Raw genomic sequence first — 26,963 nt, 5'->3', positions numbered from 1 at the left:
AGGTTACTAGACACTTTTATCCAGGAGCAGTTTGGGATGAAGTTGAACCCATGTTCCTCTGCTCTGAAGATTAGTGCACTAACCCACTGAGCCACAGCAGTCCCAATAATAGGGCCCATTTTAGGCCACTTTAGCACCACTGATCAACTTTCATAGAAATGAGCTGTGCCCAACCTGCAACGCTCTATCCCGTTCTCTTCATACATATTTGGCCTGCACATGTGGCATACAAGCTACGAATAAGCAAAAAGGTGTTAATAGTCAATGCATTGTGTTTAATTATTCTCAGAAATGCCGGAATTTTCTACGAAGAGAATGTACAAGCATAGCTAGACATGCTCCATATAGGCCAAACATGCAAATCCTCAATGCAGAGGAAGAATTGCCAGTAGCTTTTTAAACTACATCTCATTTACATTGTCGTACTTTATCCCCATTATACAATTTATTTTTGGAAAGAAAACATTCAAATGATTAATGTATTCTAACGAACAAAGGTCAAATATTATGTTACTGCAAAATATTTAATCAAACATAGATTTTTAAGATTTAAAAAAGTAGTACAAGACCGACCGCAGCAACAACTTGAAAATATGGGCACAGTACGTTACAAAGTAATTCTTCCCTTGAGCACCTTAAAATAAACCTGGCTTGTTTCTGGGGACTCTTTTCTTTCAGGCTGCTCATCTGGCTCAAACACACCGCATACCAATAATAATTTGGCTAGCCGGTGCCACTGTCGCCTAGCAACCACAACCAGATGAGCTGGTCTTCAAGTGACGGCTTAAGGTTTTCTTTATTATTCATTTGTATGTTATTCTTTTTTTTGACAATAAAGGAAGCCCCTTTCCATTCCAAATGTCCACTTCAATCTTGCCTCTGCTATAGAACTCTTTTCCCTACTATTTGATATTCATGTAACTTCCGATGCTTTGCACAAGCACAGCATGCATACCAACAGATAGAGTAACATGGTTTAAACAAATATTCCTTCCTGTAGAAAGTCAAATTAGAATATTTTGGAGAACCCCAGAGCCCCTCAATGTTCAACGCGGTCTGCAGAGTGAATACAAATCTACATAACAGCAGACCTCTAACAGTCAGGGAAAAGCATTTGTAAGAAGGTTAATTATTTCTCTGTTGTTAAGAAATGTATTCATCAGGAGCAAAAACAGGTCAGTCAGTCAAATTGGAATCTCTCCGCTCAATTAAATGTAGCTATCTTGGCTCGTGTTTAGAACTGCATTATATATGCATGTGTGTGTTAATGTGTTTTCTTGACACAATGCATTTAATATTCCCAGTATTAACAAAGCAGCTCTCTCACAAAAACCAATGCAGCTTTACCAACAGCTATGCATAGCATTATAGAAGCATTTATTTTAGACCCAAAAGGAAACTAGAAGTTCAGGTTCAGGAAATATCATTCAAAATTACATTGACATCTGAAATAATGCATATTGCAAAAAGTCCATATTTACTGTCACGTTCAGTGGATGCTTATCGAAGTTGCAACAAACGTAGTGTCCATAAGCCATACACAACAGCAGGTTAAATCGTGACTTGATGTATTAAGGTTAGATGAGTTAAAAAACCCTTGCTGCCCATTTGTCCCAGTGGCTAGTCATGTTATTAAAGCAAAAATAACCACGCACCAGTTAAGCTCTTGACTCTGGCAAACAAGCTCAACTAACACTCGCTATCATTTTGGATCCAAAAACCAAAAAGGTTTTTCATTAAAGTTCATGATGTCATTCCAAAACGAAATTGGTGACATGATCCTTGTTTTGTGTTTGTTGTTTCCTGTTTTATTTTGAAATGTTTTCCCCTCTTGTCTCATGTATAGTTTAACCTCCTGTGTGAGTTTCCCTCCGGTGTCTGATTGTGTCATTGTGTTCACCTGTTGCCCCTGTGTTTCTCCTCCCCTCGCCAGCTGTGTTTTGTCTTGTGATTACCCATGTGTATTTAGTCTTGGTTCCCCTTTTGTCTCGTGTCCGGTCGCCGTCTTTCCCAAGAGTCTGTTGCTTGTGGCGTTTCCTGGTCTTCCCTCCCTTGTCCTCCCTGCTCCTTTGGTTCGTCATAGTTTTCTTTTGCTACTTTTCTGTTTTCGGTACCTTGCCTTTTTCTGTTTGTTAACAGCTTTTATTTAATAAAGCTCGCTTTTATTTCGAACCCCCATACCTGCCTCCCTTTGTTCACTCTGCGCTTGGATCCTGTCACCCAACCCTGACAATTGGCGCAGCAAGAAACACAACAACTATTGTGGATGTACAGAGGCCTCCTAGGTGAGCAGTTTTTAGCTAATGTTAAATCTTTGAATATGGTATCAAATTGTTATAGGACATCAGTCAGTGTCCATTGCTACAATCATATCAGAACATAGAGGTCAGAAAAGTGTAAATATTTTTAAATTGGCACATACTACCGCTAATGTCTATAACATTAGAGGATAGTGTAGGATATACTTTTAAAAATACTAACCAAGCTACGATTGTGTAAATGCTTATTTGTAAGATGTAGTGGGTCAGTAAACCCCAGAGAAATGTTTAACTTTTGAAAGAAACTCATTAAGAGATTTGAATTACAAAAGTTACTGAAAATGTGGAAGTGACTCAGAAGGAGAATGCAGGAGTTGTCCTCTGTTGTAACTGTTGAAACTTTGAAGGGGCACTTTTGCAACACCATTTTTATACAGAGCCAGGCTTGCTTTCATGCCGTGTCTCAATGTGTTGCTTCTGTACTTGTACGCGGCGTATTCGAGAGAACAAGTGCATTCCGATGTGTAGAATGGCAAAATGCAGCGCACTCTGATTAACAGAATGGTGCACTAATAACGGTCAAAAGTTGATTGACACTTCTCTCACTCAATGTCCGCCATCTTAACTACAAAACTGAAGTGAAAGGACCAGCCGCTTATAACGTTGCTCTGGTGAACACAGCACTATACAAATACAAGTTATACATGTACACATTTTTCACTATTTAATAAACATATTGCTATACTACTGTTGGAAGGACTCCACTGTATGTGCTGACTTGCTAGCACAGACATTAATGTTGCTAGGTAGCTAGCTTACAGCTGCGATGGTCATTTCTGGTAAGGGCACACCAGCCGTGTACGAATTAAAACAACACTATAAGGTATTCATTGTATGACAAGGCAGTGTGGAAAGTATTCCAGCTGAGACACAGCATCAGTCTTTATGCTAAGCTAAACTCATCACCAGCTTCTTCTAGCTTTACACCTAACGACCTGTTATATGAGCGTGGGACTGATTATCCTTAAATAATTCCCTGAAGTTTAAAACCATTCTTTTATCTAATGCAACACATTCTGACTTACTGTACAACATCTAGATTTTTCAGCAAGCATTCAGCACTTTGTGTTTTCTTTGGCTGTAAGACACAGATTAAACATATAAATAAATAAATGTTCACCTCTACCCAATCCAATTTATTTGACCAACCAAACTAATTAATTTGACAGTGATATGGTGTAGTGAGGCAAACAGTCTTTGTGTAAATGGATCAAAAATGGAAATTGGAATTGGAAATATCGGAGGAAACAACCTGAAAAGCTTTCAGGATGACAGGGGAGGAGAGGAGAACCACTGCAGGTGAGAAGGGTGTTCTGGAGAAGAGGAAGGAAGTAGGTGGTGCAGAGAGGTGTTGAGAATCAGGAAGACAGGATGAGCATCATCTCAGCAACAGCACCCCAGTGAGGTGTCAATCACACGCCGGCAGCAAGCAGACCTTCATTCCACAGCCATGCACTTATTGATTTATTTATCCCCGCTCCCTCTTTATCCCTCACCATCTCTGCCTAACACTCTTTCACTCCCTCTGACTGCGATCTCTCTCACTCTTCTTGTCTCTTGCTGTGACTAGGAAATCCACACTATCTACACACAAGCGTATCCTCTCTCTAAAAAAGAAAAGTCTGCTTAGCAATGAGTCCTCTACTGTCACATTTTCAACATAAGCTTGACATACACTGACACAAAAATTGACATTTGTGTCTTGGGCGATTGACAGGGAGCATTGAATGCCTTTTCTCTGATGGCGACACACACACTTGCACACACACACTAACACAGGCATGGATAGAAAGAGATAAAAAAAGAGCAGCAGACAGAAAAAGCTTAACATCCTGAATTGGTTTCCCTTCAGCAAAAGGCCTCCAATGTATTGATAGTAAAGGCAAACGCCACGGATGAGGAGATGGGTGGAAGGGGTATATGGGAGCACTGAACCTTAAATGCATCAAATTGATTCCCTCCATTCCCCTTGCGAGTTAACATCTTCAACTAAAAGAGCTAACAAACAAAAAGCAGAAAGGATCAGAAATGGGTCAAACTGTGCTGGTTTGCTTTAAGTGTTGGATTTCATTGTAGAATTAATTCCTTTAAAGGCTTTTTTAGGGAGGTAACTTAAATTCCTCATGAGGTTAACATGAGAAATAAATTCAGATTTGTGTACCTCTTCATTTAATATAGGATCAATAATATCCAACCAGCTGTTACCCGTGTTGTCACTCTTTTCTCAAGTTCCTCTGACCTCCTTTTTTGTTTTTTTGGTGCATGCAGCGAGGCAGGCTGCTGTGCGAACATGACTTGCAGGTGAGTCCGTGATATCTGGTGGCGGGGGGTAAATCGACTTGTATATATATCAACGTCGTCCGCACCAAGTCTCCCTAACATCCCTAACTCTTTTATTAATTAGATGAACGCTTATGCAGAGTGGGTTTTTTCAGCCCGGAGCACCATCTCCATGAAGCTGCTAAAACAACATGACAAGTTGACAGATCTTCTGCAGCGAGTGTGTGTCTGTGTGAGAGGTATTACAATCATTTTCTACAGGTGAGCTCATTATAATGGGGTGTTCTGCTTGTGTGTGATTTTGCAACAACATACACTAATGCAATGATGCCTCTCCATAGAAAAAACATCGGCGAAAATTCACTTCACTGCAATAATTACCATTTCTTGGCCACTTTGGTGCAGCACAACCAATTGACACATATATGCTGTGTTAAAACTTATTAACAAATGTTTTCCAAGTGCTCCATTTTGCTTTGTAGCTATCTTTGTCTATCTATTGTCTGATGATAGATAAGTAGCATTCACTGGCTTTATCAGACACCATTTTTCTGTACCCTGCTAAATGTTCATTGAGAGTGAACCAAAACAGTTGTGACGGTCATTAGCTTGTTCTAGCTAAAAGCCTTCAACACTGGAAACAAAGACAACATCTCAGATGGGGACAGCCTCAGTAAATCCGAACACAGACCTTTTTAGGTGACCAAAACATTACAATTAACATCCACAAACTGATCACACTGCGAAAGACTTATAAGATAACCTGTCCCAAAAACCCTATTTTATTGTCTATTTAACTCTACATGACATCAAATTTAACAAGGTATAACGCAAACTAGTAATTTAGAACATAAATATTACAGGAAAATGATTATGATGTAAAAACAAAAGTAAGAAATAGGGTCATTATTTCATAGTCCTCTACACATTCTGAGTTTTTAAAGACATTTATAAATGTAACTTCATCTGCACTACTTGTAGATTGGTCTAGCAATATAACCTGCACTATTTCATTCTAATTTATCCTACTCTGTTTCATTTTGCACAATTTTTCATTTTTCATTTGTATTTTTTTGTCTTTTTTGTCTATTTATAATATGTTGCATTGTTGGAGGAGCTCAGGAACTAATATGGTTACACTGTAGCTACTGTGCATATGATAATTAAAAAATAAAAAACCTTGAACCTTGAACTTTACAATCAGTTGAGTCGCCCCCTGCTGGACATGAAGCGAATGCAAGTGAGATCCGCATCAACTTTACTAAGACCTTCAGTTTAACAGAGGTTGGAGCTTGACTATAAATGATACGTAATAACACATAGTGTATTGCATCTTTACTTAAGTGCCTGTGTTGTTTCTGTATGTGGTTCCAAATTAAGAACATAAGCATGCTGTCTATGGGGTTGTACATCTTAATTGATCTCTCCTACCTCCTACCTTTATGTTTAGCTGAGAAGAAAGGAGTGTGGATGTTAATGTTGTTTTTGTTGTATTAGGTTTGAAACATTTGTTGTATTCATTGTTTCAAAGGGGAATATTTTGTTTGGCACAAAGTGTAACAGTTATTTTGTAAGTATTGAGGGTTATTTTTTGACATTTTAGCTTTCCCTTTGCTTATTAGTAGCGATGAGCAAGCAACACCAGGCCATCAGATTATCGGGGATCAGGCAGTAAGGCAACAGGACAAAGAAGCTGTTTAAAGAAACTGGGTGTTTTTATTTACATTCTAAACAAAGATTTTTAACAACTAGGCCTATAAAAGAGGTTAACAGAACACAACTCTAATAAATATAAAAGCAACTAAACTGGTTTTAACTGAACAAACCAACCTGCCACAATGACGCAAAAGGGAACATACTGTAAACTGGATAGTGACGTAGAAAACATGGGGTGAGTCCTCCGCCACGTCTTTTGTTCAACCAGGAAGTAACCTTCCCCAACAACCAAGGTAAATCAAAGAGAAAGAACATTATTAATACAGACAAATACCTGTGACAAAATGTGTGAAAGTAAACAGAATAATGTCAGGTTAAAAGCAAGTGTACAGTTTACTATTTAAATCAAGTGGGGTGTTAAATGTTATTTGTTGCTTTGTTTTTGTAGGCTTAAGGGATACATTTCAGATCATATGCTGTGAGCACATTTTTAACAACAATTTTAATTAATACATACAGGAGCTCAAAGAAATATATATGTGATTCTTTTAATCATAAAGCACCGGGATATTGTTACTGCTGAGTGATTATGGGGCTGCTGCTTGAACATTTACCCATGTACTGTTTTGTTTGTGCATAAACTCCTGGAATCTATGGCTTATTGACATGTTTTTGCCATGGAAACTAACCATGGCCAAAACAAATTGTCTTGTGTTGACAATATGTTAGGCATTAACTGTTGACTGTAACTGAAATGAGGTGAAACAAGTGAGGGTGCAGAGTAATTGCTTTACCCTGCGTGTCTGTGGCCATCACACACATGTGGAAAACAATTTGTACAATGCACACTAACCACTGGCACAACACAAGCACGCACCATCACCTATCCAATTACCAGCTTCCTCCATCTATTTGTCGCATGCTGTGCAGATAGCCAGGCTGTATTTGTTTGCTGGGATGTAAATTCCTGTTCCCTTTTCCATGTGCTGTAGTAAACGGGTCAGTGCATCTCCTGGGTAAGCTGGTCTAAAGTCTGCTGCTCACTGACCTGAGGCCGCATTTCTGCACATGACTGCGGGTGGTGCAGTGAACTCGGATAGCAGGCTTGGTTAGGGGAAAGGAAACCAAGGCATGAATATGTCTGAGGCTGCCCTGAGCTGTGACTCTATCGAGTCCAGGTCATGGTTTTAGAATTCCTCTTCTTTAGTCCTTGGCTTATAGTATATACCTTTTGCGTGAACTGATTCCGCTGGTATTTGAAATGTATTCCTATTACTGCCCTTATCTTCACCCTACTCATTATGGATTGAAAGGGCAGAGTAGCTGCAAGCTACAGGTAGCATAATATGACATGTTAACCAAAATGCCATGAGTAACTAAGAACAGAACTGACTTATTTGTAAGCTCTTGTATGTAAGGTTTAAGATGAGATAGTACACTCTCAGGAGGGAATTCTTTAAGATGTGTATATGGCCAGAAGTTCAACTAAAGCACACACAAAATGACCTTAATAACACAATGTAAAGAGGTTTAAGTGTTGACCGCTTGTTTCACTAGAGGCTATAGTTGGAAAGCTAAATAAAGCTCCTTTGAAATTGATTCATAGAAAGAGTAGTGCTAAATAATGGGATTGACAATCACTGGGCTGTTTGTAATTCATAGTTTGTCCATTGGATAAAATACAAAGAGACAGAAACAAGGGAATTACTTTCATCTTCATCACCACAGGCAGCCGACCAAAAGTAAAGTGAGCTTTGGAAGTAAGCTTAAATGGGCAAGCCCTGTGACTCTTGGTGTTAATACACTATTAAAACAATCCAGAAAACCATTTAGAAAATTAAGATCATGCTGTAGTGAAGGAAGACTTCAAACTAAAAGCAATTAAGACCATAAACTCACTAGGAAAAGGTTTACTGAGATAATAACTGAAGTGAAAAGAAGGGCATTTTAATCAGGAGAGACTTATTTGTTATGAAAGTGTATTTATTGACATGAAGACAAGATAAGAATGTGATAAGTCTTTGGCATTGGACCCATCGTGATATTGTATATATTTAGGTGTAGCTGCAGGTAGAGAAGAAAACCCTTAAACGTCACCTATTGCGCAAAATCCACTTTTTTAATGTCTTTTCTACAGAAATATGAGTCCCCCCTCTTTGTCCTGATCCATATAAAAACCAGTCTGAAAATGAGCTGTCACTTGGTGACGCCACAATGTTTTATGCAACCATTAGCCAAAAACAAACCAAGGTAACACAAATCAAACCAATCACTCCTCAGAGGGGCGTGGCCGGCAGCAGCTCATTAGCTACAGACACATAATCAGCACTTTTGGAAAAGGGCTGAAACAGAGGGGGTTATGGGATGCTACAACGATCTGTTTGGTGTTTCAGCCAATCAGAGACATGTTCCGTATCTGAGACCTTTAATACATTGTTGGAAAATAGTATAATAGGGGACCTTTAATGCCTGAAATGACAGTTGACTGCAGGAGAGAAGAGAACATTTTTAAAGTTTGGCGACAGCACAAAGATTGTTGGGGGAGTCAGAGAAAGAATTTGTAGAGTGGGTTTCTGATCGAATTGGCACTGTGCTTCATTTCAGTCAGACTTTTTGCAACTAGGGTTGTCGCCCCCTGCTGGCCTGGTTAAATCCAGTGAATCCCTGTAGTTTATATAGGTTGCTGGTAGTGTTGATCCGAATGAGCATCAAACAACTGACTGTTCTCAGAAGCATCTTGATGTATTTGCTTGCCTAAGATGCTAAAAGATGCTGGGTGGTTCTAGAGGGGGGGCCAGTGCCACGTAATGCTGACCTTGGAACCCACTGTGGCCCCCCTCCAAAAGACAAGTTTATAATATTATGATTTATTGGCTATAGCGCTGGCGTGATAGGTGGTAGTAATATAACTCAGCATTAGTCAGACACCGCTGCTGGCCGGCTGAAGCGCGAGCAGGAACAAAAACAACACGTGGCATCTCTGACCAGAGGCTGTTCCCTTTTTACTTCAATTCAGATTCAAACCTAGACGTTGAGAGAAAATCTCAGAATGTTGTTGCTGTAATGTGAAAGAGAAAACGTGGAGCCTGGGATGCAGATATCTGGATGTACAGCAGAGATTGAACTGAACCTTATATTCAGTTTTGCAGAAATACTATTTATGTGATTTAATACAATTGTTACTTGGTTACAACCAAACTTAAATTTACTAAACCAATGACTGGGTTTTAAGTTTATTCAACACATTTATTTTATACTGTCGTTGTCTTTTTTTAAGCTGCGTTTATTGTGCCCCTCTCATAAGTAAAATTGGTCTAGAACCGCCACTGTGCTGATGTGAAGCCTGTTTTGTATTGGTCAGTATCTAATCACTCAGATGTAGGGCTAAGAAACAACAATAGAAAAAGCAAAGGTGGAAGAGTGAAACAAAGGATGACTGATTCCATTTATGTGCTTTAGTTTCTGGGTACAGGTATTGTCCTTGTGAACGTTTTAGTTGTACAGTTTCATTGTTATTAGGTCACACCTGCCTTTTTCCTACTATGACAAGTCAAAATGTCTGCAGTAAAACACGACCTTTGCACAAAACCTGAACAGCATGAAAAGCCTGTCAAATAAGGTAAATGGTGGGACGTTAATTAAACATTAGAACAAAAAGTAGACGGACCAAGAGGCAGGAGCGAGGGGTGGGAGTTGGACTTCATTTGTCAAGAGAACAGGTTTATTTATTTCACAAAAGAACACAAAGACTGAGCAAAGACGTTTGAGGATTTTAGTTGATTTTCAGAGAAAACAAAGATGACAGTTTCTCCTTCAGTGCAATTAGAAAATAATAGAATAGGTGGGCTGGAAAATGATTTGTGTAGGAGGCATTCAGTGTAATATCACACCAATTAAAACTACATAGTGAGATACCACATCTACAATTTGAAATAATATACAATACAATTATCACATTAGTGCACATAATACAAAATGGGTTTTAGCAGGAGGTATGCCCTGCAAATTTGAATGCAGCAACACTTTAGCAATTGCTGTGCTTCTATAAATGAACAAAACGTGATAATTGTGTTGAGTTACTTTTCCATGAAATGTCCTAAATCTTTTGTGAGGAGTTACAGTAAATGTTCACATAATAGACTGTTCTTTTTCTGGCTTTTTTAGCAGGTGGCTTAAAGGAGAACCATACCTGGTACTTCCCTTTAAAGAATTTAACCATCTTGCTTCAATAAAACTAGCTCCATTTCTCAGTGCTGCCTATTAGAAATAATGGCAGTTCGGAGCCCACCTGCAGCTCAGAGACATTCAGACTCTTAGCCCACATAATAATATGACCGGTTTAGCTCATAAATGGCTCTATTGATGATCCAACTCTCATGTGGTGACATCTTTTCCTTTCACTCGGTTCTGCAACAGTAGCTCGTCACATCAGCAGCAACACAAATATCCAGCTGCAAGCCAATATCACAAAGTGTGACAGAGATGTCTTTTTTTCTTGCTTCATTCTCTTAGAGTGCAATAACTTAAAGGGTTTGCTGGAGATAGCGCCACCATTTGGCCATTTGCACAATGCCTGGATTGCAAATTCATCTTTTAGTGTTTAAATTTATTCAAACACGCACCCCCCAAAAAAAGAAAAAAAACGCAACCAAAAAAAACAAAACGCAATAAAGCTTTGTTTTATCGCCAGCGGCTGTCTTCTCTACGTTTCTATCAAAAACTAATGAATTATAGTTTTTTTATTTAAAATAAAAGGGATTACAAAGGAAATGTTTATTGTTCCTGATTTTTATTTTAATCTATGGAAAAATCCCACTTAAAAAACAACACTGTGTAATATTTTTACACCAGACCATTACATGTTTCATCTCGCGCACCCCCTGGTGGCAGCTCGCGCACCACCAGACTCTCACATGCGATAATAAAACAAGAGAACATGATAATAAAGTGGTCTCTTAATTCTTTCCGCGGCTGTATATACAGTATATACAGTATACTTCTGACCTGCTTAATGACGCATCCCATTTAACCAGTTAGTAGCTGATTTTGCCACTGAGTTGTGTGATCTCTTAGACTCATACCCTGACCCTGATTGAAGCCTATTTGATCATTTCACCATGTTACCTTCAAGGGAAAGCCCATAGACCCCCTCCAACCCCCCCCCCCCTGAGGAGCCTGCTGTGTAAAAGTGGAAAATGTCAGGTTCCTGTCTGCGGTTTGCTAGCCTCTAATGTCTCTGTCTGGTCATCCAGAATGAAACCAACATGCAGCGTGTCCTGCTGTAAAGTGACAGAGAGGAGTGATGAAGGGGTGAGCGGGAGGGAGTTCTGTTCCCTGTTTGGTGTCCTGTACGGGTCAGTGCGTCTCACATGTGAATGCACAACTGACACATCTGTGCTAGCTCTCACTTTCTTCGCTGGGTTTTCTCTCTCTCTTTCCTTGGTTTGATGTTAATGGAAAAATGGAGATTCATGCAATGTTATCAGCTAGGGGTTATCAGTGGTTATTACATGGCTTAGTTGAATACTCGATTCTGGTCAATTCAGAAGACGTGACACGTTGTTAATCCAGTAGTAAAGACCACTGTCAAGGATTTATTCACCGTTGTTAAGGAGTATCAAGAAAGAGAAAGGAAAAGATGTTAAAGGACGGAGCGCAGGACGTCAGATCGATCACCAGAAGAAGACAGACAGGAAGTAAACACTAACAGGAACACGATCTGGGCTCTGCAGGGTTTACAGACTTGTTAGTGGATCAGAAACTGTGAATGGACTTGAACAGTTACAGAAAACCTCGATCAGTGCTACCGTAAAGTTGTTGTTGTCGCAATTCCAGCCGTTGGTGCGCCGTGGAACAGGGTTTTTTTTTCATAGCAGAAGAAATACGATCATTTTTGAGTCAATAAAATAATTTCCATTAATATCGGGAGTCAAGTCGCTAATTTGTTTAGTATCTGGCCGTGTAATAAGCAGGATAATGTGCAGCAACGCGGTCATTATCCCTTACTTATCAGCCTTATAGATGTGGGTCAGAAGGGGCCTGCTACTCCAACTACTAGTTTAGCAGTGATTAATAGTGTTGATCATCCAAAGCAGGAATACAATAAAACGATAGAGACCTTAAAGATGATAGTATTATTGACAAGAACAAAGGCGAACACGGTCAGGTGCTGCTCCTGTTTGAAGAGCTTGCTTTTTTTTGTATTAAACACATTAAAGGCCTACTGAAGTGCAGCACTACACACCACACAGTCTAATAGTACATATACAACTGAATAACATATATCATTGCAACCCATGTCATTGCGGTCGAATTAACGGAGTAATTCATTATTTAAAATTGCGCGCCAGGAAATCCCTGAAAACGTTCTTGTTTGAGACCCTTGGGGGCAGAGCTCCGTCGTGACGTCACAAGTGTAACCACAAGTTTGGCATCCATTGTTGCCGGTGTGTTTCGTCCTGTTTAGCTAAAATGGCGAACATCGCGAGTGGGAAGCCACGAATTTGCGGCCTTCTGCAGCTTATATAAATATAATCCACGTGTCTAATCTATACACATTATCATAAGTGCTTTGTAGACCATGCATCTCAGTGATGCAGTCCTCATACTCTCTGACTTTGTACTATGAACTGTGACATAGTAGGGCCGGGGCAGCTTTTTAATGGATCTTTTGTGTGCAGTGTGGCAGTGGCCCCCTGTAATGTTACGTACATGTATCTAGAATTGACTTTTGTATTGGTCATTGACATTATTATTACTATTTGTTAATAAATGGACTCCTTTCAGTTTCACAATGCCAATGGCACGATTGTCTGGTTGTGCATTATCATGGGTCCCAAAGGGTATAACAACTTAGCAATACGTATTTGATTGGTTAGGAATACTAATTACCATTCTGTATTTTGTAGGCGATCTATATCGTGGTCTATCCCTCCACCGGCTCCGTCGTCCTCACCACTGGCACTGTCACTCCCAGCGTCTGACACGGCGGGCTCAAACATATATGGTTGGACCCTCAGTGGCTCTGCCATGTCGATATCTCCATCTGATGACAGCTCAGGGGCATCAGAGAGCTAACTGACGCTTTCATCATGTTCAGCACCAACAGAAACAGACACATTTTCGCTGAAATCACTCTCACTAGTACTGCTAGCCATGGTTGCAACACCGTTACAGTTACACTCGTGAAGTCACGCGAGAGTGGTCTGCTACTTCCGGTACAGGCAGACTGTTTTCAGAAGGTCCTCGCTGGCTGATAAAAATCGTTTTTTTTTTTCCCCAATTATTATGCTTGTACGTGCTCCCCAAAAATACAAGAATTTTGCCAAACGATCAAGTAATATACATAGAACTGAACTGCTATCCAGTTTCAGTAAGCCTGTAAATTCCATTCAGCGTTGCATGTTTTTAGGTTTCACTTTCAGTTTCACAAAGCAGTAGGTGCAGAGAGGCCTGTCCGAAACGTATTGGGATATTTGCGTCCATGTTAAAACCATGTTTGTGCACACAATGTTAGGGTTAGGGTTTGAGTTTAACTTTCACAGTTATCCAACCCAAACCACAATCTTTTCAAAACCTATCCAAGATTATTTTCCTTAAACCTCAAGTTGTCATGTTCTGTCTCTGTGGTTCTGGTTTTACTTTGCAAAGCTTTTCACCCCTGGGTTACGTCTGTTTTTCCTCGCTGTCTTTGTTTTCCCACCTATGTAATTGTCTACCCCTTTTTTTTTATTACCTGCTCTCTCCTGCTCTGTTTTATCAATTTAATTAGTCCTGTCTGCATATATGACTGTCAGTTCCTCGTCTCTGTTCAATGCCATCAACGTTCCCCGATTTGAATCTTTTTGTCAAGGTTCTTGTTCATGTTTCGTGTCTGCATTTGCTACCTGTGGATTTTGCTCCATATGTTTCGCCGTGTTATCCTGATTTGTCCATCCTTTTGTTTTGCTACGAACCCTTTTTTTCTGACCTTGACTGCTCTTTTAGTTTTGCTTTTTTTGGAACCAACTTCAATTTATTAAAAAGCATGCTTTTTGTTACACTTGCCTCTACAGCATTTGGCTTCTTACCCTATGACAAAAGTAATAATAAATAGTAAAGATAACCATTCATTTTTCATGTTTAAATGGCTTTAAACAGACGTAATGGGTGCAATAAGCCTGTCCTTTGATGCTCTTGATCTGATATTCTATTCTACATTTTTCCTCTTCCCCCCTATAGGATGCTTTTGAAGTACTGGCGGAGAACTATGAATTCAACAACATGGATGGTCAATGTCTGGCTTTCAGGAGAGCTGCGTCTGTTCTGAAGTGTCTGCCCTGGGTGGTGTGGTGCCTGGGGGCCACACAGGACCTGCCCTGCTTGGGGCAGCACACCAAGGAGGTGATGGAGGTAAGACCCCGTCTGCAAACAGAGTCTAGTCAATATGACAGCCATCCATCTGTATTACGTGGTCTCATGAAACAGCAGTATTGAGTTTGGCACTCCAGTTTGGCTTTGATTCTATAGCCTGGAAATGCAAAGGTTTTCAGAAGCTGAATCAGATTTCCAAACACGGAGAGCTTTCAAATCCGTCTCTGTGTGCAAACTATAAATAATGCAAGACTTACTGTGATGGATTGCCTCTATCACCACTCATTTTTATGATTCCTTTGATTTTATTTTCCTTTTTTTCAACTTCATTTGCATTCTTTTGGGAAATGATCTAATATCCGTTCAAAATCAATGGAGACTTTCATGGAAATGCACTGGAAAATGGTCAGCAGTAAAGCTGAGCAAAAACAATCAAGGCCAACGGTATAGTCATTTAATGTTACAAACATTTTAGAGACAGAATTGACAAAAAACACTATAAAAATATTGTTTTACAGATGTTCTTCCTCACTCAGAACCAGTAGGCTTGGGGTTAAGTGCCATAGATCAAGTAGGGAAATCAGAAAGTGTTGTGATGATTATAAGAGGAATAATCAGAGCCCCAGCTTTATCTTTGAATAAGTTACCTCCATAAGAGCTTATGTATCATAAAGAGAAGTGCATCAAGTTATGTTGGGAAGAAAATATTGGTGTTTGGAACATTGCTGAAGATGATTTATGTGACGTTTTTATTTTGTGACTTGTTCAAGAAACTCGGAATGCTGTTACCGCATACAAATATATTTACCCGTAGAATTTGTATTAATACTTTCTACCATACAGTTCATTCGCCACACTTATCAGGTATCTTGTCGCAATAGTTATTGGGGAACATTTTAAAGTGCCAAATAAATGTGAACAAATTTGGGAATTTACAACATATACTGACTTATGCAGATGACCTGCTGATGTAGCTAAACGTTTATTTAACACTTACAGCACAAGGTGTTGCAGCAAACTGTGACTGGATGCATTTCTACTGGGGATGCTGGGAACATGACCCCACCACTTCTGTTAATGGCCAGCTTTTCCCCCCACTTTGCATTAGGATGATTTGTTTAAAAACGTTCTGAAAATAGCATGCACAAAGAATTTTACACTTTGAGAAAGGTATATTTGCACATAGAACATGTACAATCATGAGGACTGTTCACACTTGTGTGTATTTTTGGTAATCCAAGTGGTGCAGTTTAGACCTGCGACACTTTTAATATTAGTAATAATGAATAAAGAACAATAATAATAAACTTTATTTGTATAGCACCTTTCATGCCCAAAGTGCTTTACAGAACAAGAAGAAAACATAACAACAATATTAAAATAAATAATGAACTAAAACATCAACAGTGATCCTAATGAAATTCCCCTGAAGGAAAGCTGACAAGAAAGAATTGTTAGCGTATGTATTGATGTAATGTTTGCAACTGGGTTTTAATCTGAAAAAAGTGTCCCCACTACTGTTTCTAACTCGGTCAAGCCCATGAATCCGAGCTAACATCTTTTGTCCGCAAGAGAAAATTGGGAGCCAGTTGAAATAAAGACAATACAAAAAGAAAATATACATACAGTTTATGACCATTTGAAAGAAGTGTAAAAATGCTGAAATTTACCCTGCATAAAACGATGTGCACCAAGTGACCGGATAACTCTGGAATACGACAGTTTTCCACAATTTTGTTTTAAAAGGATGAAACAGCTGTATGGCATTCCTCAGATGTTGTGCATATTGTTGTAGCTTAATCTTTTAATACCAATGTTCCACTTTCAGATGACACCGAAGTAGAATCTCATCTTTAAGAAAAAAAAAGTTCTGAGTTACTGAAGGCCAGTGATGGGCAAGTTACTTCCAAAAATGTAATACAGTACATATTACTTATTACTGTCTTTTTAAACTAATAAGTTACATTACATTATTACTGTCTCTGAAACGTAATGCGTTACACTACATTTGAGTTACTTTGAGTTACTTTCACCAAAAATAACCGCAAAAGTAGGGCTTTAAATGATGAAATGCAGTTTATTGCAGCTCATTAAAGCTCGTTAAAGCTATCTATGGCAGTATGCTGAAATTAAACTCATGCTCCGTTTAATGGGCTGAATAATATGTGATACCGGTAACATTACTTCGCTGTTTGTCATTAATAACATGTTAGTGGAGCCTCTGCACGGCCCTGTAACCTGCTGTATATGAACGAGTCTCTATGGCAGTGTTAGCTCACCTTGTCATTGGTGTGTTAACGGGGGTTTGGCTGACAAGCTTTCTAAAAGCCGGCGATTCCACAGAGGACAGAGGCTGCAGATCTTCAACACTCTGCCATGAGTCTCTGAACTTCTCGGGGTTCAAGAGGCAGACCCAGAGAAAGTTACCTTCTGTTGCTTTGGCCTACCTGCCCTCCTCCTGTCTTTCTCTTGTCTTTTCTCTGAGCCTGCAGCTCTGCATTGTAAATCTGCAGCTCTGCATTGTAAATCTGCAGCTCTGCATTGTAAATCTGCAGCTCTGCATTGTGAGTCTGCAGCTCTGCATTGTGAGTCTGCAGCTCTGCATTGTAAATCTGCAGCTCTGCATTGTGAATCTGCAGCTCTGCATTGTGAGTCTGCAGCTCTGCATTGTGAGTCTGCAGCTCTGCATTGTAAATCTGCAGCTCTGCATTGTGAATCTGCAGCTCTGCATTGTAAATCTGCAGCTCTGCATTGTGAGTCTGCAGCTCTGCATTGTGAGTCTGCAGCTCTGCATTGTAAATCTGCAGCTCTGCATTGTGAATCTGCAGCTCTGCATTGTGAGTCTGCAGCTCTGCATTGTAAATCTGCAGCTCTGCATTGTGAATCTGCACCTCTGCATTGTGAGCCTGCAGATCTGCCTTTTGAGCCTGCAGCTCTGCCTTTTGAGCCTGCAGCTCTGCATTGTAAATCTGCAGCTCTGCATTGTGAGTCTGCAGCTCTGCACTGTGAATCTGCAGCTCTGCATTGTAAATCTACAGCTCTGCATTGTGAATCTGCAGCTCTGCATTGTAAATCTGCAGCTCTGCATTGTAAATCTGCAGCTCTGCATTGTGAGTCTGCAGCTCTGCATTGTAAATCTGTTTCTGCAGCTCTGCATTGTGAATCTGCAGCTCTGCATTGTAAATCTGCAGCTCTGCATTGTGAGTCTGCAGCTCTGCATTGTAAATCTGCTGCTCTGCATTGTGAATCTGCAGCTCTGCATTGTGAATCTGCAGCTCTGCATTGCGAATCTGTTTCTGCAGCCCTCTTAACCAATAGTAAACAGACTTACTGAGTTACTATTCTACCTGCACAATTATTTCTCTGGTGTCGGAATGTCTCGCGATGTTTGTGAATTCTTAGAAACTAAACACCACATCATTTCGGGTTAAAACGTGTTGTAACTGCATTACTGAGCATTGTAACAGGTATTATATTACCCAAATTTCAGAAGTAATGCGTTATATTATTATTATAGCTATATATTATATATTATTGCGTTACAGCAAAAAGTAATACATTACTGTAACTCTTAGGCCTACTTTTGCAACGCGTTACACCCAACACTGCTGCTGAAGGCTGATCAAAATTCAATCTTTCAAAAAGATATCAGAAACAGTTTTGACATTTCAAGTACTAGACAGACTAAAAAACACATGAGCACACACTGACAGGCATCACATCAATTTATCTTGTCTTTTGGGGGGGGGGGGGGCGGGCAATCATCCCCTCACCTACAGTCGCGCTCGGGGTTCAAAACATGGCAAGTTGTCAGGGAAAGTGTCGAGAAAATGTTTGCTTGGATAGAGCGCCGAGTCCCCGCCGGAGAACAAGGTGAGCCGTGCTTTCCAACTTCTGACACATTAAACCTAACGGAGTCTCAGAGCGAGTCTCCGAATCTGTCAATTCTGTCAGCACTGAGGCACATTCATTAAACAAAATAGCGCAAATGTCCCGAGAGACTGAAGTAGACTGCCTGTGAATGACCTCTCGCTGTTGTTGTTCTTACACCCAGCCGATGAGTTTTTGTTGTACCCACATGTGTCTTTGAACAGATCGTGGCTCAAAACAAGAAAATGACACGACACGAAAAACAAAGTGAAACCAAACAGAGTAAAAACAAAACGGCTGATGTGCCTGTGCACATCGGACTGACACCATCAGCAGCGACAGAAGTGCACTGAACATCCATAGAGGGGGAAAATATATAAAACCTACTGACATGAAAGTCTGGGAGCACTGAAGAAGAGTTGGGGATGAATAGTCAGTATGTGTTTTCTCTGTGTGTGTGTGTGTGTGTGTGTGTGTGTGTGTGTGTGTGTGTGTGTGTGTGTGTGTGTGTGTGTGTGTGTGTGTGTGTGTGTGTGTGTGTGTGTGTGTGTCCTCCCCCGAGCAGGGAGTGTGTTGAAGCATTATCCTTGCGTCTGAGGTTAGCCTTAGCCGGAGGCTTGAAAAGCAGAGGTGGACGGGTGGATGCATCATTGAGCAGTGAAGGCTGCTTTAAACTGCACTGTACTCACAGTCAGGATCTCAGGTTCACTGATTCATGATACCAGAAGTGAATCCGCCATGTATACGCTTAAAATGCACACTGATAACAAAGATATACACACTGAAAACCTGAAACATTGAGTTTAATTCAGTGTATTAGGTCAACAAATGTCACATAACTGTATAAGGTTAGTAAAAAGCAATAATTTTATATATAAAAAAAAATGTAGGTTCAACTTAATATTATTGCATTCAACTAACCTAATACAGTGCTGGGAAATCTGTTGACAAAAATACATGTCATTAAAGTCAGTGTTTCAGTTATTTCAGTGCAGGCTCAACTTTTACAATTTGGCCAACTGAAGATGGTTGATATTAGCTGGATAACCGCTGCCTCACTTTATGCCATGGCTGGTAAACTCATTTTAGTTCAGGGGCCACATGCTGCCAAATGTAATCTCAAGTGGGCCAGACCAGTAAAATCACAGCATAATAACCCATACATAACGACAACTCCAAATTGTTGCCTTTGTTTTAGTGCAAAAAATAACATTTTGAACATGTTAACATTTAATAAACTATCTTTTTACAAACCATTATGAACACCTGACATTTCTTAAGAAATTATAAGTGCAAGTTCAACAATTTGATGCCCCAGTTTATACACAGTGTATCTACAGAGGCACAGAATATTTAGTTGATCAATATAGTATTTTACTTTATGATCAAACAACTTCTCGGAATTTAGAAATGATCTTACATTCATTTCAACATCTGTGTAGTAATCCTGACACAGCGCCATACAAACCAAAGTGGAAAATATTAAGGAAGACAGTTGAGTTATTTTTGCTGTCTAAATGTATAAATTGTATACATAATAAATATATAAAAGCTGTAAAATCAAGTTAATGTCTTCTATGTAATATTTACACTTTGCAAAGTCATCCCGAGGGCCAGATTGGACCCTCTGGCGTGCCGGTTTTTGGCACGCAGGCCATATGTTTGTCACCCCTGCTTTATGCGTTCACATAATGGCGACAGTTAAAGTGTGACAAGCAAATTAGCCTTGCTCTGCTGAGAGTGGCAAACAATTAAACACGTAGCAAAAGTTCCAAACAATAGAAGATGGGGAAATCGTTGTCTTGGGTTTTTTATGTACTCCATAAAAACGGCATAAATCCTCGGTTTCACAACAACAAAGCCGTTATTGCTCGAGAAGAAATGGAAATGAGGACACAAGAAGCACCTTTCTTTTAAATGGAAACTGTTTTCAAATGAGCAGCAATTTGAGGCCGTTTCTTAATTGCTGATGGAACAGAAACCTGGGTAGAAAACATGCTGACACCGAGAGCGTTTCCCCTTATATAATCATCTACTCTGATGTTTCGCAGGAGTTGCTCCAATGTGGCCGTTCGTTTGAAGTCGAGGAATTACTCTCTGATGAAAGGTATCAGACTTTTAAGGTCAGTAAATGAAAAACAACTCTTTTGCTTCCTCTATTTTCTGGGTGCTTTGCAGTGAAATCTGATTTGCATTTGCTATCTCTTAAGGACATAAAGCTCTTCAAAAACTTTTGAATGCTAACCCCCTCCCTGAGAAGTCATTTCAGAGCATGTCTTCTTGATTACGTCCTTACCTCGTTTCCTGCCAGCTGTTCACAAGTGTGTTTGGGGTTGGACCAAAGACGGCGGAGAAGTGGTTCTGCAGAGGGCTGCGCTCATTCAACGACATTCTGACAGACCCCAGCATTCATCTAAACCGGATGCAACAAAGTGGTACGTCAACATCTCAGCAATTTAAGCTCTGCCACTCCATAAATGATAGGCTGATAATGACAACTAGAGTCTGCTTCCAAAAAAAGACTTAGAGACGGGGCCTTGCATATCATTTGGAATCCTTTTGGTCCCATATGAGAGTCCTTATGTGAAGTGCTAGCTGTAATGTGTTTTCTCTAAAGTGAGATGAGATGTGACAAGATGGGAGTTTACAGTGAAATCACAATGGGAAAGCCAGCAGGGTTATTTTTAATAAAAATCAATGAACAGTGACTGTGAAGGGGACCCTTGCTGTGGAATTCCCATGATCTCTCATCAATCAGCTGGGCCGAGAGGGCCATCGGAGCAAAGACCATGGGAGCTGGCTGATTTACGGGGGAGAGTAATGATTTGTTTCAAGTGTTTTTGTGGGGAATCATCCTTATATAATATCATTATTCAGTACAAAATGGCAATGCCAAGTGATAAAATGACCTTTTTTCTAAAATGACTTATTCCTCCGATCATCTTCCGCAAACAGAGCTTCTCCTTTAACCCAGCCACTCCCTCTTGGGTTCATTCAAATAAACAGAGGAGGGAAAATAACTGTATTTTTCAATTAGTACCTTTTATAATTCTATGGACCTTTTGATTTAAAAAAGGGCTATTTACATTGAAGTGATTTAAGGGGAATTGATTTACCTCAAAAGAAATGTCTGCTGATTAACAGACCTCTCTTTCCCAATGTTAGTCTCTGATTACTTTTGGGCCAAATGGATTCATGTGACAGACCTGGAAGTTGTTAAGGTTTGTGCATATTGGATTCAAAGCCTGGACGAGATCAGTTTGGACCAATATCTGCCACACAAATGTAGATAAGGCTGATGGGAATGTCGCTCATTTTGGTCAAAGGTTGTTTCTTAACATTTCGGACAGATGACTGTATTAGACACACTTTGGGGGGATCACCAAAGTCCAATAATACTTAAAATGTCTGCACTGTACCGCATCCATCCAAAAGTTGCGTACACATTACGATCTTATGGAGGTGCTGGAGAAAAGGCCAGGGTTCATTAGGCTTAATTCTCAATGACAGTTGAGGTTTTTTAACAATACATCAGTGTCCGGCAGTGGCTCAGGGTTAGGGTTTGACTGAAATGACCATCCTTATGCCACCAATGTGGCTAAAAACAAATGATAATGACTTGGTTAAAAAATAGTATAAGTTAGAGTTTAGGCCAGTGATATTCAACATATGATATCTGTTTCTGTTCACGTGAGCTACCCAGTCCGGAAGTAATTTTTACAATTAGTGAGAATATTTCCCCTATCACTCAATGTTAATGAAAAAACAAACATAAATGGTGTTCTTTGGTCCAACAAGTGTAGTCTATAGTAATGAGTCTGGTAGTTCAAAGAGTAAAGAGTATAAAAGGAATCCTGCTGAAAGACACAAACACAGAAACAAAACCTCACTGGTAAAAGGAAAAATAAATCTTAGCATTCCTAGCTTAATTTGATAATAAACAAAGAGACATTTTAAAAACGGATAGGTATGGTCCTTTTTAATGTTTGTAATTTTGTCTGGTAAATGTTAATGTACTCAAAGCCAGTAGTGTACCCCTGGTTCAGAGCGTACCTGCAGTGATTTTACTCTGAAAGGAATACCTGAGTGAACAGGAATACAGGAGCATTCAGACACATCGATAGCATCAGCCGCAATTGTTGTCAGTGATAGAAACCCCACAGAGCATTTAATGTACGTGGTTAAACGTCTCAAAGGGAAGTACTGATGTGCAGCTTTTTCATTTGTATGCCTCTTCTGCTGCTCAGGATGCACATACTGTAGCACTGCATGAGCTGGTAATTCAAAACGTGATATTAAACCACTCGCAGGTTCCCATTCAGTTTGAAACTCCATCCCATGATGTATTATGCTGACAGACATCTTCATCACACTGGTAGTAATCCATCATCCGGAACACTGCAGTCTCCGGTCCGTGCACAGGAATAATGCCAGATCTGACAGTGGAAATGTGTCTGAACCCTGATCTCTCCACTGTGTTCTGCAAATCTTAAGAGCAGAAACGTGAATTATCGCCTATTTATTTTATAGCGGACAGACATGTAATTCAGGATTTTGTAAATGTGTAGCCCTCGTCTGTTCCCAGGGAACCAGAATCTTATCAGAATTTATCTGGATTTGCACATCGACTAAAAGGAACTTCTTTCAAAGACACAATGGAGTTGCACTGAATGCTAGCCATCTTGAGAGTAGTGAGTGACTTGATCGAAGAAGCTGCCCGCTTTTTTTCTCAGTTACGTATGACGAAAGTGCAAGCCCTCCCAGAACCCATAGAGATACATTGAAAGCTCTGATATTTGAAAAAAAAGAAGCATTTTACATGAGAGTCTATGAGAGGACCCTGGGGCGATTTTCAGCCTGACTGAAATCGCATCTAAAGGGGCCGGACCATGTGAAGCACGACTTTAGTCTGATTGGACAATGACGTTTTTGACAGATCTAACGTCTAGGACACTGATTACGACTGCTGCTGTGTTAGAAACAAAATTCCCTCTTATTCCCGTTGGTAGTGCGTTGCCCAAATCGCCCTAATACACAAACCGCCCCTGTTTGAATAGTCTAAATAAGAGATAGAAGCCAGTAAAAATGTATTGTGTGTATATTTATATACGCATCCTACACTTAAGTGATGTTGCACAACAGATGTGTTATAGTCAATGTTGTTATATGAAAAAAAACGTTTTATGCGCAGTAAAAATAAAAACACAAAGTCAGATGCATGGAAATCAATCCATCAGTATCTCTATTTGAGATAATGGTCAGGTGTCTGCAGCAGCTAGTGCCCTTCTATCTTCCTGCAGAACATATCACTCGTTACTTTACTTTTAATTCACCCTGACTCTCCACTTCTCCAGAGGAACAGGATATGATTGATGGCTGGCTCCTAGACTAATAACCACATGGTGTTCTCCCTACAGGTTTTCTGCATTATGGAGACATCTCCAGGGCTGTCAGTAAAGCGGAGGCCGTATCCCTGAGGAGCATTATTGACGAAGCTGTCCATGCCATCGCGCCGGCCGCCGCAGTAGCCCTGACAGGTGGCTTTTGCAGGTACATGACTTGTCTTCTGCTCTCAGTATAGATAGGGAACAGCGATTCCCATCATGCATATCTCTCTTGTCTCCCGCCGTTGTTCATCTTCTTTTGACCGGGAAATGCAAAGATATTTGTTGATATTAAATAGTAAGTCTAATCTGTTATGAAAACCCAGCACCATATCTTCACAGTGGTAAGATGTAACTAAGTACATTTACTCAAGTACAATATCTTAATACTATATTGAACTATATAATATATACTATATTATATTTTTACTCCACTATCTTTCAGTGGCATATAGTATATTGTACTTTTTACTGCAATAGATTTATTAATAGGGGCCTTATTATGCTTTTCCTGTAGTGTGTTATATAGGTTTGTGTGCATGTAAATGGTCTGCAAAGGCAAAAATCCCAGAGTTCCCTCCAGAGGGAGTTTCTCTCCCCCTGCCTGAAATGCCTACATTGGACTCCTTTGTTTACTTCAAGTGTTACATGGTGACATCACTATGTAACACTTGTGCTTCTGTTGGCTAGCGCTCCAACACATGGAGCGTGGTAGGCTAAGTGGCGGGACTTCTCTAAGAGATTGACTAATCTCAACGACAGAGCTGTTTGATAGAGCTTTTTGAACCTTAATAAAGCCTGTGAACATGTCACAGTGAAGGCACACAATACAAATAACAACATAGAAATGCGCTCATGTATTTTTTATGATAAAAACAAATAATATAATCTATAATTATATGATACTTATAATAAGAGCCATTCTGCATACTAAGAACTTCTACTGAAGCAACATTTGGAAATCAGGACTACTTGAAAAGTACATATTTTCATATTTCTACTTTTAGCTTCTGTACAGGATGCGAGTACTTCCACCTCTGCGCATGTCATCCCCAACATACTAGAGAGAATACTTTTTCATTAACATGTGGAAATGCATTACTTTGCCAATCTCAAAGTGCATGTTGAGTTCTCCCTATTGAGTGCAACTATTTGCTCACAGGCGGAGCCTCCCTCCGCCACCACCTCTTGTTTTTATGTGCGGCGCTTTGTGCCTGAGTAAGCGTGGAGCACTCTGCGCTGTGGTGTTGTAAAAATCCAGCCATAACCAGTGGCGTGTGTGGTAAATAATTCAAAAGCAGTCTGGCATTGAGGACAGGCGCTTGCCTCTCAACAGGGGTGACAGAGCTGCCTCGGCTTAGCTGATGGTCTTTAATAGCGGCCGGCTACAAACAGTTCATGTTGCCTGGGAGAGTGACTTTTCTTTTGCCTCCGAAAAAGTGTTACTTTTTTATTTATTTGCTGTTCTTACATTTTCTAGTTTGTCCAAGTTGGTACAAAGTCATCATAGAATAACTTCAAGTGAGAACTGCACTTCAAGTGAGATAAAGTAACTTTACTTTTAACTCAGTTAACAAACCACTGTTGTAATTACCAATCAACAGTACTTAAGCGCTGCAGTCCTAAAACCTGGAAATGAGTCAGCATTTTTGTGCTTCCATTTTTGAATGCTCAGTGGTGTTGATGTACAGTACTTCATGTGACTGTGGTCTAGGTCAATTACAGGCTAATGTTTGTTTGCCATAGAGCATCATTTTTTCAAAAATCCAATTTTAAAATCTCTCTGGAATTTAGTTCAGGAAACCACCGCTACTGTATGCTAACTTCCAGGTTTAGCCTGCCTACTGTACTTTTAGCAACAGCAGCTAACTTTTTACGATACAGTGGTATGCAAAAGTTTGGGCACCCCTTAGGAAAACCACTGCATCAGTTTGTCACTTGCTGAGCTTTTGAAGCAGCAACTTCATTTTAACATATGTTATACCTTATGGTAACAGAAACATCTCAGTAGTGAAATAACTTTTATTGGTCAAACAGAAACATGTTTATGTGCATTCAAACAAAAATAGGCATGTGCATAAATTTGGGCACCCCTAAGAAATAATTCCATTAATATTTAGTATTGCCTCCTTTTGCTGCAATAACGGCCTGTAGACGCCTCCTGTAGCCACAGACAAGTCCCTTAAGCCTGTCAGGTGGTATTTTGGCCCATTCTTCCACACAAAACGTCTCCAGTTCAGTCAGGTTTCTTGGCCTCCGTGCATGGACAGCCTTCTTCAAATAAATCCATACATTTTCAATGATGTTAAGGTCTGGGGACTGGGATGGCCATTCCAGAACATTGTACCTGTGCTTCTGCATGAATTCCTTGGTGGATTTTGATCGGTGCTTAGGATCATTGTCCTGCTGAAAAATCCAACCCCGGCGTAGCTTCAACTTTGTGACTGACTCTAGAACATTCTTGTCAAGAATCTCCTGGTACTGTAAGGAATTCATGTGGCCCTCAACTTTAACAAGTTTTCCAGTACCTGTGCTAGCCACACAGCCCCATAACATGATAGATCCTCCACCAAATTTTACAGTGGGCAACAAGTTCTTTTCATTGAATGCAGTGTGTTTTTTTCGCCATGCATACCTGTTCATGTTATGACCAAATAACTCAATCTTGGTCTCATCTGACCACAGTATTTTGTTCCAAAATGCTTCTGGCTTGTCCAGATGTGCTTTTGCATACCTCATGCGACTCTTCTTGTGATTAACACTCAGGAAAGGCTTTTTGCACATCACCCTTCCAATGAGCTCTTCCTGGTGCAAAGTACGCTGGATTGTGGAACGGTGAACAACTACACCATCAGCAGCCAGATGTTGTTGTAGTTCTCTGGAGGTGGTCTGTGGCTTCTCTGTGACCATTTTCACCATCCTTCGCCTGTGCCTTTCCCCTATTTTTGTCGGCCTACCACATCTTTCCTTCACACGGACTGTTCCTGTGGCCTTCCATTTCACAACTACGTTTCTGACTGTGGAGACAGACAGTTTAAACCTGTCAGATAATTTTTTGTACCCTTCTCCTAATTTATAATGTTGGATTATCTTAGCTTTCAGG

The 26,963-nt window shown here is 40.0% G+C and overlaps 1 protein-coding gene across 1 annotated transcript in view; it reads left to right on the top strand.

Moving 5' to 3' along the window:
• The window catches only part of dntt (deoxynucleotidyltransferase, terminal), a 113,762-nt gene that overhangs the window by 15,610 nt on the left and 71,189 nt on the right, over positions 1 to 26,963 (top strand). Inside the window, exons 4-7 of the mRNA XM_063875660.1 lie at positions 14,475 to 14,645; positions 20,528 to 20,599; positions 20,788 to 20,911; positions 23,894 to 24,026. Of these exons, the coding sequence (XP_063731730.1) occupies positions 14,475 to 14,645; positions 20,528 to 20,599; positions 20,788 to 20,911; positions 23,894 to 24,026 (500 nt within the window). The remainder of the gene's footprint in view (positions 1 to 14,474; positions 14,646 to 20,527; positions 20,600 to 20,787; positions 20,912 to 23,893; positions 24,027 to 26,963) is intronic.

Source organism: Eleginops maclovinus, chromosome 22 (assembly GCF_036324505.1).
Source record: "Eleginops maclovinus isolate JMC-PN-2008 ecotype Puerto Natales chromosome 22, JC_Emac_rtc_rv5, whole genome shotgun sequence".
NCBI classification, from domain to species: domain Eukaryota; kingdom Metazoa; phylum Chordata; class Actinopteri; order Perciformes; family Eleginopidae; genus Eleginops; species Eleginops maclovinus.
This window is presented reverse-complemented; position numbering and strand designations above follow the sequence as displayed.